The sequence below is a fragment of the Peromyscus leucopus genome, chromosome 12, assembly GCF_004664715.2.
Source record: "Peromyscus leucopus breed LL Stock chromosome 12, UCI_PerLeu_2.1, whole genome shotgun sequence".
NCBI lineage: Eukaryota > Metazoa > Chordata > Mammalia > Rodentia > Cricetidae > Peromyscus > Peromyscus leucopus.
In genome coordinates, this window is record NC_051073.1 from 82,819,570 (window position 1) to 82,840,425 (window position 20,856).

Consider the following 20,856-nt stretch of genomic DNA (forward strand, 5'->3'; position numbering starts at 1 on the left):
CTGCATTGCATATGGTGGTAGTAAAGGGAGTGCAGCAAGGTTAGAGTGGTGTGACACTAGACGTCATAGCAGAGAGGGCCTTGGCATCTGACTGCAATGCAGGGGTCAAGCATGCCTCTAGAGATTAACTGAAAGCTAGGCCTATGGAGAGAGCAGACTTCTCTCTCTGCTCATCCAGAGAATAACTGAACACTGGGCCCCTGGACTCAGCAGACCTCTCTCTCTGCTGGACAGGAGGCAACTGTATGGAACGTTACTGTTTTCAATCCAATCTGAAATATTTATTGAGGGCCCATTACATGCAAAAGGCTAACTGCCATAGTGGCCATGAGGTGTGTGTGACAAAATCTTTGCCCTGCAATGCCTATGAGCTAGTGAAGTAAAGCCTTATAGAACAGAAGAAAGCATAATAAATACCCTCCATTGTCTTTCATATTGCTATAGCCCCTAGTGTCTGCCATGCTCTTATTCTGTGAGAACCATCCTCATCATTTACTGCTATGAAGGAAGCTCTGTAGTTTCAACAATATTTCAGTGTCTACTCAAACTATTTCTGACAGAAGACTATTTGTATCCGTAAGTGATGACCACATAATTTGTTCATTGCTTTGATTAATCTGGAGGTTTATGACAGGTATGTGTCTTAAGAGAGTCCATGTGGTAAAATGCTCTAGCAATGTCAACATCTCTTGCCAAATCTAGCATCTCTGAAGAAGGCCTGAACTAGAATACATACAAATGATCCGAATCTCACCACAGCATCTCCTGAACTGAGAAGAACAGATGAACTTAATGTGCTTCTTTTGTACTTCCTCAAAACAGTACATTTACGAATTCACATATCATTGAAATCATTTGGGTCTTTGAATACTTGAGCTTCAAATTCCATCTGGCTCTGTAAGATAAAATTGCTGAACTTAGTATAGACTTAAAAAAGAGACAGAACCAAAAAAAGCACTCTGTGCCTCTCTAATGTCTGTAGAGACATGTTCACAGGGAAGGTAGGTATGGTAGCTGTTCTTGGTTATTACCTTGATTATATCTGATATTAACTAACACTAAGCTGCTGGGTAAAAGACTTTTTCTTGATTGGACTATTTGAGGTGGGACAACCCACCTTAAATCTGGGACACACTTTCTGGTAGTGGCCTATAAAGGGACATGGGAGAAAGGAGCTTTTGTTCTTTGTGTTCTTGCTCCCACTTTCCCTGGCCAGTTGATAGCTTTACTGAGATTCAAACCTACTTCTTTGGAATGCCAATCAATACTGAAGACCAGATGAGATATCCAGGCTTGTAAAATAAACAACTATTGGATTCTTGGCCTTTCTTTTAGAGGACAGTCATTAATAGATAGTGGGACTACAAACCTTAAGCCATTCTAATAAATACCATATATATTTAATCAGTTCTGTTTCTCTTGAGAACCCTGATTAATACAAATTTTGGTGCCAGGAGTGGTTCTAGAGCAACAGAAGTGTAAGTATGAATTATATAAGTACCTGGAATAGGCTTTTCAATTTGCCAGCACCTACAGTTACTGAAACCTTTCCTAGAAGCTTGGAGAGCTCTGAAAACTTATAGTGTAAACTATTTAACAAACTCATTGAAATAAATGCTTTTGATTATTCTGATTTACCTATTGTGAGAAGCAAAAGATTTAGTAATTCTGTCTATTAAACTTCTGACAATTTGTGGAAAAATAAGGAGAATAATGATGCTGACTGGTTGCTCTTAGCATCTATAGATGAATTGACCAAGGAAAAGAATGAACAGTGTGATAAATTAAGCAACTTCTAGCATCTCAAAATATGGTGAAGGATAGCAGTAAACTGAGGGATAAAATTGACTGCATAAATAGTCTAAAGGTTTCTAAGTGTTCCCTGGAAGAGAATCTTTTCTCCAGCAGCCACAGAGCTCAAATTGAAGAAAATCAAGCCAAAGCCCTCATTTTAAGACTGGCTTGGCTGAATTACAGGGAAAATTCAAGTCCTAGCCATGAAGGGTTTGGGGTTTATAGTAAGGGCATTAATTAGTAAAGAACAGGATCCTATAACTTGGGATGCAGATGTGTGAGAGTATCATACTGGGGCTGAGAACTTTGACCCCTCAGATTCTTGAAGATTTATTTCCCTTGAGGAAGAAGTCTCTCAACACTTAGCAGATGATGTATCCCTACCCTTACTCCCTGAAGTACTGTATTTTCCTCATAAGGACATTAGTCCTTTATTATATTTCAATCCAACACTGAATTTCCCAGAAGAAGATGCCAGGCAAGACAGTACTGATGTCTCTCAGGTCCGACCAATAGATGCCTCTTGACCCATGACCAGACTTAAGGCTAAACAGGCTCCTAAATGAAAGCTAGAAAGTGTAGTCCAAGAGGCATGTGCTACACCACTGAAGAGCTTAGTGAGTTTGCTAATTCATTTAAGTAAAAGTCTGGGGAATGTGTATGAGAATGGATTTTAAGGATGTAGGATAATGGTTGGAGGACACAGAAATAGATCAAGCTGAGTTTATTGATATAGGCCCACTGAATGGAGATTCTAGGTTTGGTATGGAAAATCACAGAATTAAAAAAATAAAAAGGTGCCAAAAGTCTGCTTGAATAGTTGCTTGAAGCATTTGTCAAAGATGGCCTCCTGAAAAGGAGTTGGAGATGTCTGATATCCCTTAAGCTTAGTGATGATGAAGGTATTTAAAGGCTCAGGGAAATTGCGATTCTAGAGTGGGTATGCTGTGTAAAACCTAATTCTCCATAATGAGAAGGCCCAGAAGACACGCCCTTCACTGGTCCTTCCTATAAGATGCAAAATGGTGAGAAGGGCACTAACACATTCAAGGAGCTTTGTCTCCACCCTTTTCCTTGTGCCAGACCTTGGGGTCAGAGACATTGCTATGCAGTTGGATGAATTTAAATTAATGGGTTTAACTGAGCTTGAAAGTAGGAAGTATTGAATCACCAAAGACAAGGTGATGTTAGTTATTGTAATAGATAGCATAGGCAAAGCAATGACCATAATGCCTGTTCTATAGTGAGTAGCATGGGCAAATTGATTTTTATGGTGGAATAACTTGTATGGATATTTGATACTGGTTAATTGTTCATGATGTTTCCAGTCATAAAGTAGATAAGAAGCCCACTGCATTTTTGTTTGATCTGTATATGCAGAAATTTTCTCAAACAAATGAAAGAAAAGCTACATTGGATTGTGGCAAGAGGCCTGTGAGCCAATTATCTGACTTGAGCCAGTTTGCAAACGCAGAACTCTTGAATGAAGGCACAGCCAGGTCTTTGTTAAAATAACTAAGAGTTTTACTGTTAGCCTTTCTTGAATGCTTCCCCAGAGGGACTTATGACCTTTTTACACTGGGAATAGGGAGACAATCCGACTTCCAGGGGGTATTGGATACTGTTTCAGAATTAACAGTGATTCTGGGAGACCCTCAAGAAGCATTGTGGCCATCCATGACGGGATTATGGAGGTTAAATGATTAACAGAGTTTTGGCTGAAGTACAACTCACAATAGGTCTAGTACATTGCCAAACTCATCCTGTAGTTATCTCCCCAGTTCCAGAATGTATAATTGGGATAGAAATACTTAGAAGTTGGTAGAATTCTCACATTGGTTCTCTGACCTTTAGAGTAAGGGCTATTATGGTTGGAAATTCCAAATGGAAGCCATTGGAGTTGCCTCTGCCAGGGACAACAGTGAGCTAAAGACAGCATTGTATCTCAAGAACTGCATAAATTAGTGCCACCATCAAGGACTTGAAAGGTGCAGGGGTAGTGGTTTAATTCTTCCCTTAACTCTCCTATCTGGCCAGGGCAAAAGACAGATGGTTTATGGAGAATGACAGTTGATTTTCAAAAATTTAAACAAGTAGTGATTCAGTTGGTTTGCCAGATTTAGTGTCCTTACTTGAGCAGATTAACACATCTCCTGGTATATGGTATGTAGCTACTGACTTAGCAAATGCCTTTTTCTTGGTAAACTGTCCATAAAGACAACCAAAAACCTTTTGCTTTCAGTTGGCAAGACTAGTAGTATTACCTTTAGTTTTACTTCAAAGATATATTAACTCACTAGCTCTGTGTCAGAACTTAGTTTGAAAGAATCTTGATCACTTGTCTCTTCCACAAAATACCACACTGTTCCACTATATTAATGATGTTATGCAGACTAGACCAAGTGAACAGGAGGTAGCAACCACTTTGGACTTGTTGAAAATACATATGCACATCAGAGAATGGGAAATAACTCTAACCAAAACTCAAGGGCCTTCTACCTCAGTGAAAAGTTTAGTGATGCAGTAGTGTGGGGCATGCAGAGGTATTCCTTCAAAGGTGAAGGATATATTACTGCATTTGGCTGCTCCCACCACCAAAAAAGAAGGGCAGCATTTAGAGGCGATTTGGATTCTGGAGACAGAACATTCCTCACTTGGATGTGTTACTCGAGAATATATACCAAGTGACTTGAAAATCTACTAGTTTTGAATGGGGGCTGGAGAAGGAGAAGGCTCTTCAACAGGTCCAGACCACTATGCAGTCTGCGCTACTATCTGAAGCATAGATCCAACAGGCCCAACGGTACTTGAGATGTCAGTGGCAGATACTGATGCTGTTTGGAGCCTTTAGCAGGCCTCTAGAGGCAAATCACAGAGGAGCCCTTTACAGTTTTGTAGGAAGGCTCTACCATCATCTTCAGACAACTACTGTCCCTTTGAGGGATAGCTCTCGGCCTTCTACAGGGACTTAGTGGAAACTGAACATTTGCCAGTGGGCCATCAAATTACCCTGAGTCCTGAGCTGCCAATCATAATATGGGTGTTATCTGATACACCAAGCCACAAAGCAGAACATTCACAGCAGCAATCCATTATGAACTGGAAGTGGTATATACACGATCAGACCAAGCAGGTCCTGCAGGTACAAGCAAGTTACATGAAGACGTTGCTTAAATGCCTGTGGTTTCTACTCCTCTTACATTGCCATCTGCCCCCTAGCATGCACCTGTAGACTCATGTGGTGTGTCCTATGATGACTTGACTGAAGAAGAAGAAACTAGGGCTTGGTTTACTGATGGTATAGAGGTACCACCTAAAGGTAAACAGTTACAGAATTACAATCCTGTGTATGAATATCCTAACAGATACTGGCAAATGAAAATCTTTATACTGGGAAGAATTCAGGTATCACACATTCATACATTTTGTTTCAAGGATAAGGGGCCAAACGCGTGATTGTTCACCAATTCACAGGTCATAGACAATTGATTGGCTGGATGGCCAGGGACTTGGAAAGAGCATGATTGGAAAATTGGTAAGAAAGACATCTAGGGAAGAAGCATGTTCATAGATCTTTCACACAGGATGGGAAGATACTTATTTCCCATGTATATGCTCATTAAAAGGTTGACTTCAGCTAAGGAAGAGTTTAACAATCAAATAGATATAATGACCCATTCTGTGGACAGTCAGCCTGTTTTCCCAGCCATTTTTGTCATTGCTCAGTGGGCCAAAGAACAAAATGGCCATGGTGACAGAGATGGGGATTATGCATGGGATCAACAACATGGACTTCAACTCACCAAGACTGACCTGGCTATAGCTGCTGCTGAGTGACAAATCTGCCAATAGCAGAAACTAACACTGAACCCTCAATATAACACTATTCATTGGGGTTAACAGTCAGTGACCTAGTGGCAGGCTGACTACATTGAACCACTTCCTTCAGGGAAAGGACAGCACTTTGTCCTTTTGTGATATATACTCATTCTGGTTGTAGGTTTGCCTTTCATGCATGTAATGTTTTTGCCAAAACACTACCCATGGACTTACAGAATGAATTATCCACCATCATGGTATTCTACACAGCATTGCTTCTGACTAAGGAACTCACTTCACAGCCAGAAAAGTGTCACAGTGGATCTATGCTCATGTAATACATTGGTCTTATCCTGTTCCTCGCCATTCTCAAGTAGCTGGGCTGACATAATAATGGAAAAGAATCAAAGCCTGCTGATGTGCTTGCTCAGGATAGAGGAAATACAAAACAGGTAGAGGAAAATACCAGCTAAAGCCATGTGACTAGTCATGAAAACGAGGATTATAATTGACATAAGGGGTTTTGTAAATAACATATTTATGATTTCTTTCCTTGATTTTTTATCATGTAATGTAAAATCAATTGAGATAATATCAATGATTGTCACATGTAAGATTTGAGTTATTAAAAGATGTCCCTCAAGGGATTACCACCTATTCTAAAATATATGTATTTGTATTTGTATGTGGGATATTTACATCATGTTAGGTGTTATTATGACCTGGTTATTGTTTTCAAAAATCAAGGAAAGAAATCACAAATATGTTCTTTACAAAACCCCTTATGTCAATTATAATCCTCATTTTTGTAACTAGTCATATGGCTTTAGCTGGTTGAAAATTAAGCATGGCATAGGAAATATAATTGTATTTTAAGTTGACAAGGGGTGGACTTGTGACAGCTATTCTTGGTTGTCAACTTGACTACATCTGGAAGTAACTAAAACCCAAGCTTCTAGGCATACTTGTGAGGGATTTTTCTTGATTGGATTGTTTGAGGTGGGAAAACCCACCTTAATTCTTAAACACACTTTTTGGTGGCAGCCTATATAAAAAACATGAAAGAAGGAAGAATTTTCTCTTTGTCTACTTGCACTCACTCTTCCTGGCTAGTTGATTTCTTCACTGAGATTAAAACCTACTTTTTCAGGATTCCAATGTATATTGAAGATCAGATAATATATCCTGCTTTGTGAATTCTTGGCCTTTCTGTCAAGAGACAATCATTAGGATAGTTGGACCACAGAGTATAAGCCATTACAAAAAATCCTGTGTATGCAGTGTGTGTGTGTGTGTATGCATGTGTGTATGTGCACTTTTTTTGTTTTACCAATTTTGTTTCTCAATCACAGTGAGTCTCAACCTTCCTAATGCTGTGATGCGTTAATACAGTTCCTCATGTTGTGGTGACCCCCAACAATAAAATTATTTTCTTTGCTACTTCATAGCTGCAATTTTGCTACTGTTAGGAACCATTATGTAAATGTGTGTTTTCTGAAGGTCTTAGGTGACCCCCGTGGAAGGGTCATTCAAGCCCCAAGCGGTCATGATGCACAGGTTGAGAGCCTGTGCTCTAGAGAATTCTGACTAACACTATGGGCACTGAGAATTTCTTCATATGTTTTTGACTCTCAGATTGCTCTGCAGTAGAATACAACTTATTGGAGGTCAGGAATTGGGAGTATAGTTCTGGTATGAGGCTTCAATGGGGATCAACAACATTGAACTCTGGACATCTAGTGACTCAGGCACAGCCAAGGACCCAAGGATATTCATGAGATTTTATATCTGGGTGCAGGGAGGGACAGAATGATCTCAGCAATAAGATTCTAGGAGATGAAGAATGACACAGTCTTAAATTGGACATTTTTTCAAGACATGTAGTGTTGCTGGAGGGCTTCTCTCCAGGTTCCCCAAGCCCCGCAGTCCCACAATCGACTTATAAAATAATCACTCAGACGCTTCTATCACTTATAAACTGTATGGCTGTGGCAGGCTTCTTGCTAACTGTTCTTTTATCTTAAATTAACCCATTTTTATAAATCTATACCTTGCCACATGGCTGGTGGCTTACCAGAGTCTTTACATGCTGCTTGTCCTGGCGGTGGCTGCAGTGTCTCTCCCCTCAGCCTTCCGCTTCCCAGAATTCTCCTCTCTCCTTGTCCCACCTACTTCCTGCCTGGCAACCTACTTCCTGCCTGGTCACTGGCCATCAGTGTTTTATTTATATAGAGCAATATCCACAGCACATGTAGATTGACAAGTAGAAGTAGTTATGAAATTCATGTGAATACCTACTTTCCCTCTCTGCCTCCTTTCTTCCTTCCATCCTTCTGTTTCCACTTGCTTTTTAAAAGGTTTATATTTAACTGTGTGTGCATGTGTGAGGGGAAAGAGAGAGAGAGAAAGAGAGAGAGAGAGAGAGAGAGAGAGAGAGAGAGAGAGAGAGAGAGAGAGAGAAAGAGAATGTAGATTCTGTGTGGGGTACATTCATAGGAGTACGGGTACCTGCAAAGGTCAGAGGCACCAAATTTTCCTGTAGCAGGAGTTACAGGCAGATTGGGCACTGGGAACCAAACTGGAGTCATCTATAAGATAAGTGCATGTACTAATTGCTAAGACATTTCTCCAGCTTCTTGTTTTGTTTTTAAGATGGAAACATTTTTAAGCTGTTAGATCCTAACCGGAAGGTTTTCCTAGCCAGGAAATAACTTGAGGATGTTGGGAAGAAAATAACTAGCTCTTGAACAGGGGAGGGAGACAGACCCAGAGCTTTCTACCAAGGACCTCTAAGGTCATGCATTCATTCCTCTATCCATCCATCCATGTCTCTATCTATCTATGCATGTTTTTCTAGGTATCCATTCTGTGCACTCAATATGTAAGCTGTGCAAAAACATGGTTAAATGAATCCATTTCCTGACTTTAGGAAACTCACATTTATGTGGTGAGACAGGCAGTGTGCATATAAATAAGTACTGTGTAAGAAATAGTACAAAGGAAAAAAGGAAGCTTGAGCACAGAGAAGCAGGGGTCAGGCGGCAAAGGTTGTCTGTTTGATGTAGTAAGTCTAGTGATCTTGGGTGACTAGTATCCTGAGGCTTGTGAAGAATTGGGGAAGAGATGGGAAGGACACAGCAGGTAGAAGGGCAGAAAGGGAAGAACATAGAGTTTACTGCCCCCATTCCAATATTGTGAGAAAATGTGGAAGGGGAAGAGATGTTTCTGGAGAGACAGGATACAGAATCTGCATCTGGAGATCTCACTGGAGGGTGTGGACAAAGGTGGGGCATGATGCAATCTGTATTTTAAAATACAGTGGGTGTAGCAGGAGAAAGGCAGTAGGGGGAAAACAGTAGGAATAAGAAAGCTGATAATTCAGATAAGACAGATGATGGTGGCCAATGGCATGGGCTGCATTTAAAGCTAAATGTCGAAGGAGTAGCTCAGAGTGCCAGAGAAACCAAACATGGCTCTCAGGTTACTGAAACTTCTGGAAACAGGACACCATTTGATGACACTGGAGAAACAGGAGAGATTATAGGAACCAGGAATTTTTAGAAGATATCTTACTAGACACTTGAGTTGATAGCTGGAGATACAAACTAGAGCTCAGGGGATATGGACATTCATAAACTGCATTACTTGCCTGTTGAATCCCCAACACACCCTTATCATTTTCCAGACAAATGCAGGCTGTGAAGGACATAGTCTTCCTAGGCACTTGCTACTTTATCTCTAGCCATGTATACACCAGGTCCTTTTGTCATACATTCTCTGATCTCTCCCTTCCTCCATTTCTTTCATACATGTGTCATTTCCTTTGCCTGGATTATTTTTCCACTTTTACTGGACTGTTTTTCTTTGAAACTTGGTTCTTTGGATAAGCCTTCCTGTCTTCTTGTGGTATAGATGGTCTGGATGTTCTTTTTCCTGCCTGTCGCCACACTCTACCCAGTTCTTTATGGACAATAGCACCAGCATATTTGTCCTGGTACTCCACTAATTAGTTAAGTTAGCTTTGATAAAATGCAATAATCCTTTAAGTTTGACTCCTCATCTATAAACTAGGTGATATGAGATATTGTGCTTATGACATTGCCTGGCATAGTAGAAGTACCATGTAACTCCTTAAATATTATTATGATGATATAATACCTATTGCAATGTTCTGTAACAATTTTCATGTTGCTTTTTGCCTTCCAGTGGAGCCACTAAGCCTTTCCTCTGGGCTTCTGGCACACATTAAACCTCATTAATTCTTTCTAACATGGATTAATGCATTTAAGAATGAAGAAAACATAGCAGTGGGCTGTATCAGTACCCTGAAACAAACTGTCACTTCTATGGGGGTCTTTCTATGCTCATATTCTTCTGGCTACCATACACCATGCTGAGAAGTCCTGGGTTGACTGTTCCAAATTATATTTTTATTGAAGGAAAAGGGAATATTGTTACCTTTGGATCAGGCAGGCATGGCCCAAAGGCTTCCAGCAGAAGGGTCTCTTCTCTCACAGCATTCTCATAGTCTGCAAAGGACAACTTCCCATCATGGTCTTGATCCTGAGAGGTGAGCATCCTGGGTCAGTGAGCACATGGCACTCTTGCTGCAAATGCACACTCTCTTTCACAGTCAGGTGTTAGTAGGAGAATGAGAGATTAGGTTGGCAAGTTGAAAAATAAAGTTTTGTAGTTGTGGGGGGGGGCAAGATGTTATTAATGGAATCAAGAGCCTCTCACATGCTAGGCAGGTGCTCTGTCACTGACCCACACCTGCAGCTCTAAGAAATCGCTCTACTAAAAAACAAAAGTTGACTCATTTAACTAAGCAGAATACTGAAAGTCACCATCACTGAATTCTTACTTCTATCCCACACATTGCTTATAAGTTGCAATATAAAAATTTTACGTTACTCATACTTACCATTTTCTTTTTTTCAAATTCTTTTAATTTTATTTATTTAGTTATATTTCTTTTTTTATTAAGAAAAAATTATTGAGAAAATATGTTTTTACATTCATTATGATCATTCACTTGGAAAATAGATGTAATCACATTGTAATTTCTATATTGCCGGATTTTGTTTGGTATATAAGCTGTAGAGGAAAAATAAAGGATCAGAGAATACAGAAGAAGAATAAAGAAGAAAACCATCAAGAGTGTGTGAGTGTCTTTTCCCTTTACCCCTTCAGATAGAAAAGTCATATTATGCTGACTTCATGGATTCCTTTGGAGCCCTGGACTGCTGGAGGCTGGTCCCCCAGGCAGCAAAACACAGAGGCTGCCTCTGACTCATTCACTGGATTTAGGGACCCTATTCCTCATATTGAGTTGCCTTGTCCAGCCTTAAGACAAAGGGAGATGCTTTATATCCTTACAACAGTTCCCTCCTTCCTCTCTTACTAGTGCCCCCCATACCTTCCCTCTGCCTCCTTCATCCACCCCTCCTCTGTTTCTATTCAGAAAAGGGCAGACCTCCCATGGATATCAACAAATCACGGCATATCAACTTTTAGTAAGACTTACCATTTTCTTAAGAGTAATTTCAACCAAATCTTTAATTCCTTCATCAGGGTCCTCCTCAGAGGGCTGCTTGAGAAGACTGTTCTTCAGCATGTGGAACATCTCTTCCTTTGAAATGAAGCCGTCACCATTCAGATCAAACACTTCAAAACAATCTAGAGAAAATTACATATATTATATATGTATACACACACAGTGTGTGTGTGTGTGTGTGTGTGTGTGTGTGTGTGTGATTGCAATTATCACTAAGGTGGCATTTTCTTCTGATAAAGCAGTCAGAAGGGAGTCATATCTTATTGTTTCATTATTTGGCTACTATCTTGATGCTAGTCGACTTTCATGGGAAATATTCCCATTCCTCTTTACATGTTTCTTTAACTGACTACTAAAAGAAACTCCTAGGAGCACTAACCTGAGCATTACTGACTGGAAACATGGAAAAGCAATTGCATGTTTATATTAATTATATTAAATGAAGTATGACTCCATCAGTTAAGAATTAAGAAGTAGAAAACTTAAATTGTGTTTTCTAGTTTAATGTTTGTTATCAATGTAAACTACTTAGAACATGAATGTACTGTTGCATGGTTGGACTGTAGATCACAACCTGTGCTGCTTCCTTTCATGGCATTCTTTTAATGGCTTGATTTTCCTGTTAATTAATATACTCCCATTATTTATTCACTTAAATTTTCTCCATAAAAAAAGGCCAATGAAGATTCACCAACTAACCAATCAACCAACCAATCAAACCCTACTTTATTGGTGGGTTGGAAACAGTAATTTAAAAAGCTTTTGCTGATCTCTGGGTCCCAGCTGTTCCCCAGGAACACCCGGCCAACTTGGCCCCAGCTGCTGGCCAAAAGGCAAGGCTCCTGCTGGAAGGCTCCTTGTTCACCAAGACCCCTCAGCAGCAGACCCTGCAGTCTACATGCCCTGCCTCCATGCCCATCTGCCTGAGAACCCAGCCACTTTCTGAGACTTGAAAACCAACCCTCAGCCATATTTGGACCTAGAGGTGAGTGACTATGTTCATACCTGGTGAGGGTCAACCTAGGATCCATCCCTGGTTCCAGTAGTTCCCTGGGAACACCTGGCCAACTTGGCCCCAGTTCCCATCCAGCAGGCAAGGCTCCTGCTGGAAGGCTCCCTGTTCACCAATACCCCTCAGCAACACACCCTGCAATCTACATGCCTTGCCCCCATTCCCATCTGCCCAAGACCCCAGCTACTTCCTATGGCTTGGAAACCAACCCCAGCTCTTTTCGGGCCTATAGAGAAAGCGCTCATTGGACAAAGGGCTGTCATTGCACCAAGGGTAACCTCAGCAGACAGGGAATCTGCCAGCCCTCATTAGACCAAGAGTGGCTTTCTGAGAAGTAAAATCTCCCACCTCTCATGGAACAAGAGAGGCTTCCTGAAACATAGAATCAGCCAGTTCTGCCTGGACCAAGAGTCCTGAGAAGACCAAGAAAGCATCTGTGACTCACAGAATCAACTAGCTTGGGTTGACTCAAGAGCAGCTCCCTGAGACACAGAATCTACCTGGTCCAATTAGACCAAGAGCTAAGATTAGACCTAGAAGGGCCCCCTGAGACACATACACAACAAGCATAGAGTGGACCAACAGCAACTCACTCAGACACAAGCATCTCATATACCCATTAGAGGAGGAGATGGGCTGACATCAAGTATATACAACAACATAAAGAGCAATACAGCATCACCAGAACCTAGCCCTCCTCCAACAGCAAGACCTGAAAATCACAAGACAGAAGAAGCAGAAGAGACCTTAAGAATAGCATCATAAAAAAAAAAATAGCATCATGAAGATGTTAGAGGCCTTTCATGAAAAATGAAATTGAGGAAAAGATGAACAAAAAGTGGAAGAAACCAATAAAGAAATTGAGAAAAAGACAAACAAAAATTGGAATAAATAGAGGAAAAGACAAAAAATTGGAAGAAAGCAATAAATCCCTTAAAGAAAACCATGAAAAAGCAATCAAACAGGTGAGGGAAACAGTTCAAGACCTGAAAAGGGAAATAGAAACAATGAAGAAGATACAAACAGAGGGAATGCTGGAAACAGAAAATCTGAGTAAACAAATAAGATAACCAACAGAACACAAGAGATAGAAGAGAGGATCTCTGGTATTGAGGATACAATAGAGGATTCATCAGTCAAAGAAAATACCAAAGCCAAAAAAGTCATAACACAAAATGTCCAAGAATGCTGGGACACCATGAAAAGACCAAACCTAAGAATAATAGGGATAGAGTAAGGAGAAGAATATCAACTCAAAGGCACAGAAAATATATTCAACAAGATCATAGAAGAAAACTTTCCCAACTTAAAGGAGGAAATACCTATGAAGATACATGAAGCCTATATAGAACACCAAACAGACTAGACACCACCAAAAAGTCCCCTCATCACATAATAATTAAACAACTGAACTTACAGAATAAAGAAAGGATATTAAAAACAGCAAGGGAAAAAGGCCAAGTGGCTTATAAAGGCAAACTCATCAGAATAACACCTGATTTCTCAATGGAGACTTTGAAAGCCAGAAGGACCTGGACACATGTAATGCAGACACTAAGAGACCGTGGATGCCAGCCTAAACTAATATACCTAGCAAAACTTTCAATCATCATAGACGGAGTGCACAAGACATTCCAAGACAAAACCAGATTTAAAAAATATCTATCCACAAATCCAGCCCTACAGAAAGCACTGGAAGGAAAATTCCAACCTAAGGAAGTCAAATACACCCACAAAAATACAGGCAATAGATAACCCCAGAGCAGTAAACCCCAAAAAAGAGAAGTACACACACAACCACCAAAAGATAACAGGAACTAACAATCACTGGTCATTAATATCCCTTAATATCAATGGACTTAATTCACCTATAAAAAGACACAGGCTAACAAAATGGATACAAAAGCAGGACCCATCTTTTCTGCTGCATACAAGAAACACAACTCAATTTCAAAAACAGACATTACCTCAGAATAAAAGACTGGGGAATGTCTTTCCAATCAAATGGTCTTAAGAAGCAAGTGGGTGTAGCCATCCTAACATCCAGCAAAATAGACTTCAAACTAAAATCAATCAAAAGAGATCAAGAAGGACATGACATACTCATCACAGGAAAGATCCATCAAGGTGAAGTTGCAATTCTGAACATTTATGCCCCAAACACAAGGGCATTATGTAAAAGAAACATTACTAAAGCTTAAATCACACATAAAACCCCACACATTAATAGTGAGATACTTCAACACCCTACTCTCACCACTGGACAGATCTCCAAAATCGAAACTTAACAGAGAAATAAGGGACTGAACTGATGTTATGACTCAAATGGAATGAATCAATATCTACAGAACATTCCATCCTAACAAAAAAGAATAGACCTTCTTCTCAGCACCCCATGGAACCTTTTCTAAAATTGACCACATACTCAACCACAAAGCAAATCTCAACAGATACAAAAAAATGGAATAACCTCCTGTGTTCTATCAGATTACCATGGTTTAAAGTTAGATTCCAACAACAACAAAAAATACAGAAAGCCTACAATCTCATGGAAACTTAATAATGCTCAACTGAATCACCAATGGGTTAAGGAAGAAATAAAGAAAGAAATTAAGACTTCCTAGAGATCAACGAAAATGAAGATACCACATACTCAAACTTATGGGACACTATGAAAGCAGTGCTAAGAGGGAAATTCATAGCACTAAATGCCCACATAAAGAAGTTGGAGAAATCTCACACTAGTGACTTAATAGCACACCTGAAAACTCTAGAACAAGAAGAAGCAAAGTCACCCAGGAGGAATAGATGCCAGGAAATAATCAAATTTAGATCTGAAATCAATAAAATAGAAACAAAGAGAATACAAAGAATCAATGAAACAAAGAGTTGGTTCTTTGAGAAAATCAACAAGATAGACAAACCCTTACCCAGACTAACCAAAAGGCAGAGAGAGAGAGCATCCAAATTAGCAAATTCAGAAATGAAAAGGGAGACATAACAACTAACATTGAGGAAATCCAGAGAACCATCAGGTCATACTTCAAAAACCTGTATTCCACAAAACTGGAAAATCTAAAAGAAATGGATAAATTTCTGGATAGGTACCATATACCTAAGTTAAATCAAGACCAGACAAACTACTTAAATAGACCAATAATCCCCAAGAAAATAGAAACAGTCATTAAAATTCTCCCAACCAAAAAAAGCCTAGGACCAGATGGTTTCAGCACAGAATTCTACCAGATCTTCAAAGAAGAGATAATACCAATACTCTTTTACATTGTTCCACACAATAGAAACAGAAGGAACATTACCAAACTCCTTCTATGAGGCTACAGTTACCCCGATTCCCTAGCCAAACAAAGATGTAATAAAGAAAGAGAACTACAGGCTAATCTCCCTCATGAACATTGATGCAAAAATGCTCAATAAAATGTTGGCAGTTGATTACCTTGAACTGTTTGGGAGGCCCCCAGGCAGTGGAGCCAGGACGTGTCCTTGGTGCATGGGCTGGCTTTTTGGAGCCTGGGGCCTTTGCTCAGCCTTGCTGTAGGAAGGTGGGGAATGGATCTGCCTCGGCTGAGTCTACCAGGCTGGGCTGACTCCCCAGGGGAGACTTTGCCTTGGAGGAGTTGGGGATGGGTGGGTGGATTGGGGGGATGGCAGGGGTGGGGGGTGGAGAGGGTGTGGGGGGTGGGAGAAGGGAGGATGAGGGAATCTGTGGCTGATATGTGAAATTAATTATAAAATAAAAATACTATAAAAATAAAAAGCTTTTGCTATGTTTATCTTAATGTATGAACTAGCAGGTCATCTGCAAGCTTACATTTCATTTTTTCTTCTAAAGTCCCTCGAAGAAACAGTGATAATCCATGAATCCACTCCGATACATTTACACAGCCATCATTGTCTTTATCAAAACCTCGAAATACTAAAAATGACACAATGTAATATTTGTGTTGAATTTTAATCCTGCATAATATATCAAACCTAACTTCACTTTCCATTTCACAGCTGTTTCAAGCCCCAAGGTCACCATGCCCTCATTTGACAAAAGAAACTGAAACACATAACCTGAGAAAACTCTTTTAGTTATATATTCAACTTCCTCTTCATATGTTGTAGGAATAGCTAATGTTCTTTATATATAAAATATGGGTAAAATGATAATATACTGGCACATTAAACATGCTAGTCATTAGATATTTAAGCTTTTTAATAAAAATATTTTATGTTTTTATTCCTCAAGATAAGCTATGCTGTTACATGTTGAGAGTGCATCTTAACTGTTATGTAGTATTTTCTAGCATGTAAGAAAATTTAAGTAGAAGTAGAACACTTTGGGGCTTTTTGTATGAGTACAAAATCTAGCTACCCAACAAAATTTTGTTCTCTTTCTAAACAACAAAATGAATAGGAGACTGATTCCATCTCCAAACATTTTGGAAGATTAAAATATATTCAAATGAAATTGGGAAATGTAGAACATGAGATTCTTCCTAAGAGCATAACCAAACTTAAACCTTTGTTAATTACAGTTTAATTTGACAATCTCTCTCACATGTGCATCTTACCTCTGTCCATAATCATGTCATCTGTCATTCCAAATGTCACATGCAGGATGTTCCGAAATGCATTACGATCTAGTCCAATGACTACCCCTGGTCTTTCTGCTACGTCTCCCACCAAGTTATAGAAAAGCGTAATAAGACAGTTCACTTCAAATTTATTAACTGTAAAAGATCAAAATGGACACATAACAAAAGTTACATTAAAATCTTAGGCTCTATTCAAATACTGTATTAATGAGTTTATATGTTCAAAATCAAAAGCATCTAATGAATGAAAGTGGCTTGGTCGCCACTTTCAAGTCTCCCATATCCTGAGCCATAGCCTCAGAGTTAAAAGATGATGCCAATGTCACATTATACACTAATAGAAGGTAAGTTATTCGTGGAGCCAAATGCTAAGTAGAAATGGATTACATTGCATTTAGGATGAAAGATAATGGCAGCAATGTGATCCAAATGACTGTGGTGTCAGATTCGAGACTTCACAGTACAGACAGAGGGCATGTCACAGTTGTGTTGTTTGAGACTGCTAGCAACAGCCAGCATTTGATGGTAGGTGTTTATGGCAGCTACAAACAAGCATTTCCCTGGAAGTTTAGGCTCCTAAATATCTATGTACTCATTTTCATTTTAGTTTAGGCCTAGTGAATTTATAAGGCAGAACCTTGAAATCAGAATTATTTTCTAATAAAAGAATTTTAAGCAAGTTCTACTAACCAGCATGGTTCTTCTCCAAGTTGTGTGGACATTAACAATAAACTGTTCAGGATTACTTTGGTAGAAGAATTTCTTTTTAGTTTAAAACACACTCTCTCTCTCTCTCTCTCTCTCTCTCTCTCTCTCTCTCTCTCTCTCACACACACACACACACACACACACACACACACACAAAAGAGAAAGAGGAAAGAGTGAGAGAGATAGAGAGACAGACAGAGAGAGAATATGAGAGAGAGGGAATGAGAGAGAATGAGAATGAATACTTACTGGCATTAAGAACATAAGTGAAAGCTGGCAACATAGCTCAGCTGGTAAAAAACAAACAAACACTTGCCTTGCCAAGAAGGCCTGGTGATTTAAGTTTAAAAATACACACACACACACACACACACACACACACACACACACACACACACATTTATGCAACAGCAACAACACTAGCACCATCAACAATAACAGATAAAACATTTTAAAATACAGTTTAGCAAAAAGAACTTAAATTAATTTAAATGTGAGATATGAGTGGAGAGGGTAAAATTTTATTTAAAACCAAAAAGAAAATAGGTGAACACTTTCATACATAAGGACGTCTATGTATGAGAGAAAATAGAGAAATTGCACATTATCTTGCATGCCACAACAGATAGAGAGTGGTTCCTGGTTTTAAGAATCACATTTTAAGAGAAAGCTTAAAACTTTGGAAAAGGAAAAAATTGTAATTAAATAATATAAAACAATATAATTGTTAAGATTTTTAAATGAGCTGTAAGTTACTGTGGAAAACAGCATGCCAGTCCCTAAAAATAAATAGTGTGATCCAATGATTCTACTTCAGCATGCACACACATTAAAGAACTGAAAGAAGCTGGTGGATTAACAAGCTGCCTACCTAAGACCCTTTCTTCTCTGGTTCAACACAATGAATCTGTGTCATTTACTGTGTCATAATCTGCTATTTAAAGACATTTTAAATGATCATAATGTCCATGAGTTGTAGCTGTTTAAACAGAACATACCACTTAGATTTCACTATTAATCACTAAAGTTTCAAGGATTTATGTAAAAATTTTTACTTAAGATCAAAAATCAAGAGATTTTTTTCCAGACATGTTTTTACTCATAATTTAAAATCTATACAAAGTTTAGAGTTTAGCTCAGTGGTAGATGGCTTGCATAGCATGTTTAGTCCTTAGTACTGCAATTAAAATACAAAGGAAAAAACCACTCATTTTTCAATTGTTCTCAGTGTTTGTTAGTGAAGCAATGTGTACTTATTAAACAGACTCAATCAACTGAGCATCTGTTCTGTACTGGTCAGACATGTTTGTATTCATTTTAGAAATATCAGGTATTCTCCTAGAAAACTCTGGGACAAGGGCAACTCTGTTTTTCAGTCTGAGTACCATGCACTGGTGTCTGGTCATTTGGAGGAGCTCCTTCACCTTTGAAACCCACTAGTAATTGGAAATTGAGTGTCTGAAACTGGGGACAGATTCTTTACCATCTTGAATTTACTCAGCAATACAGTTTTCAAATAGACTGCCTCTTCCCAAGGCATTGTCTGTAGCACTTCAAGTCTCTTTCTTAAAGGTGTCCAGGAGTGGATGACTGTTTTCCCTTATGCAGCCCTTAGTAAGAGCTACAGTGTACTACTTTCTTGATTCTAGTGTTTTTCTAGAACTTTTTCAACCTGTCTAAAGCTAAAGACACATACCTCCCAGGCACATAGCATCTCACTTCTTTAACATAAACACATAAAAAAAGAGTCTTTGAATTTAATGAGTGTGTGTGAGGGAGCGTAGGCAGCACACACTAGACGCTTGCCATATGGTTGAGTTCTAAAGATCCTGGGACTGGATGAGTAGCTGACATCCCAGAAAAGGATTCTCTTCCAGATTTCTCTTGAGGGGTAGTGTGGAGGGGCCCTTGTGGTGGAAGCCGGAAGGAGGCACTAGGTAGGAAAGAGACCTGGCCCAGAAGTCCTGGGTCCTCCAGCATTCGGTTCTTACTTACAATGCTTGCAACTTTTAGTTAAGGTGTCCGTCAACTTCTGTAGCTTCTTTCGGTTCATGGTGGGTGCTCATATAATTAGGTCTCAGTGTCATCTGGAGCCAGGTCCCTTCACAAGCTCCAGGCTGAAAAGGCCTGGTGCAGACTCCTTGGCATTTGCGGCCCTAACAGATAGTGTGGCCATGGCAACGCCTTAGAGGGCCACCAATTGGCTCCCGGGGGCGGGCACGCGAGACATAAATGAGGCCCCTTCACACAGAGGAGCCATGGCAACCGCTGGGGCTGCTGCAGATTGGCTCCTGCTCTGGAGGTTGAGCAGTCAGACTAGAAAAGCTTGTGGGTGGAACTGCCAGCCCTGGCTGCCCAGCTCCTGCAGTCCAAGTTGCAGAGTTCCAACCTAGCACTCTGCAGACTGTTGATTGCCAGGTTGGGGTTTTTAATTTCCACTTGTCATTGTCTTTTTGGTTTACAGTCCCTCAAGATTGCGATGTAAATATTCAGAAGTCTAAGAATAAGGTGTGCATATTATGTAGATGTTCTGGGTAATGAGCACGACGGGATTTAGGGTCTTCAAGAAGGTCTGTTTGTGGAAGTGCTGGAGGGAAATAGGTGTCATTCAGACAACTGAGAATTTTCTTCAGGACTAATTCACCACCGGAAGTGAGTCTGAACAGTTAGATTTGAACTGTGTTGCTGAGAACTCCTCTCTCTGTCTCTCTCTGTCTCTCTCTGTCTCTCTCTGTCTCTCTCTGTCTCTCTCTCTCTCTCTCTCTCTCTCTCTTTCATCTTCTGTCTCACTCTTTGGAGGTGGAGGTTGTCAGTCAAATTTGCAAAAAGCCACTGTCAAATTTTAAGTTTGTTAATTAAAGTTACATCCTCTTATATGGAAATGGGTTCCTACTTAAGTGCAGGGTATAACCCAAGCTTGCTTTTTAAAAATATATCCCATTAAAACTAATGCTTTACCAGTTCTGGCTCTGTTTTTTTAAAAAATAAAAGAATCATTATACATCTGTAGTACCGCAGTACTTTCTGCTTTACTCATTAACAGATGGGATGCTGTGTTTGAATTTAGACCTAAATGAACAGGCTATCTCAACATGAACCTTCAGAGAGCAACGGCTGGGAAATCACAGGAGTTTACTGAAAACATAATGTCCTTTTCAAACTGAAAATAGAAAAATACTGCCAAGAATAAGGAACAACCCCAAATGAAATAGTTCCAGTGTTGAAGTGCCTGGTTTTCTTTTACAGTTTTATTTGTAGAAATAATTACAAAGCTGTTTGAAACCAGAACCAAGAACCAGGGACTTTGCCTCCCTAAAGAAAACTGAGAATTGTTAACCAATATGAAATGACCACCTTAAATCTAG

General features: G+C 39.6%; 1 protein-coding gene across 1 annotated transcript; it reads right to left on the reverse strand.

Annotated features, from left to right (window-relative positions):
- Window positions 1-581: 581 nt before the first annotated feature.
- Window positions 582-19,668, reverse strand: Efcab1 (EF-hand calcium binding domain 1). The gene is made up of 6 exons (XM_028893312.2): window positions 19,487-19,668; window positions 16,760-16,918; window positions 16,012-16,116; window positions 11,141-11,292; window positions 10,072-10,176; window positions 582-895 (listed from the first exon to the last, which is right to left on the reverse strand). The coding sequence occupies exons 1-6, from the start codon at window positions 19,542-19,544 to the stop codon at window positions 836-838; spliced, it is 639 nt and encodes a 212-aa protein (XP_028749145.1). The 5' UTR covers window positions 19,545-19,668; the 3' UTR covers window positions 582-835.
- Window positions 19,669-20,856: the final 1,188 nt, after the last annotated feature.

Coding starts and splice junctions, on each gene's coding strand:
- Efcab1 (XM_028893312.2), bottom strand. CDS start 19,544: ATGAACCGAAAGAAGCTACAGAAGTTGACGGACACCTTAACTAAAAGT. Junction 16,919..19,486: donor AACTAAAAGTTGCAAGCATT/GTAAGTAAGAAC, acceptor GATCTTTTACAG/TTAATAAATTTGAAGTGAAC. Junction 16,117..16,759: donor TGACATGATTATGGACAGAG/GTAAGATGCACA, acceptor TGTCATTTTTAG/TATTTCGAGGTTTTGATAAA.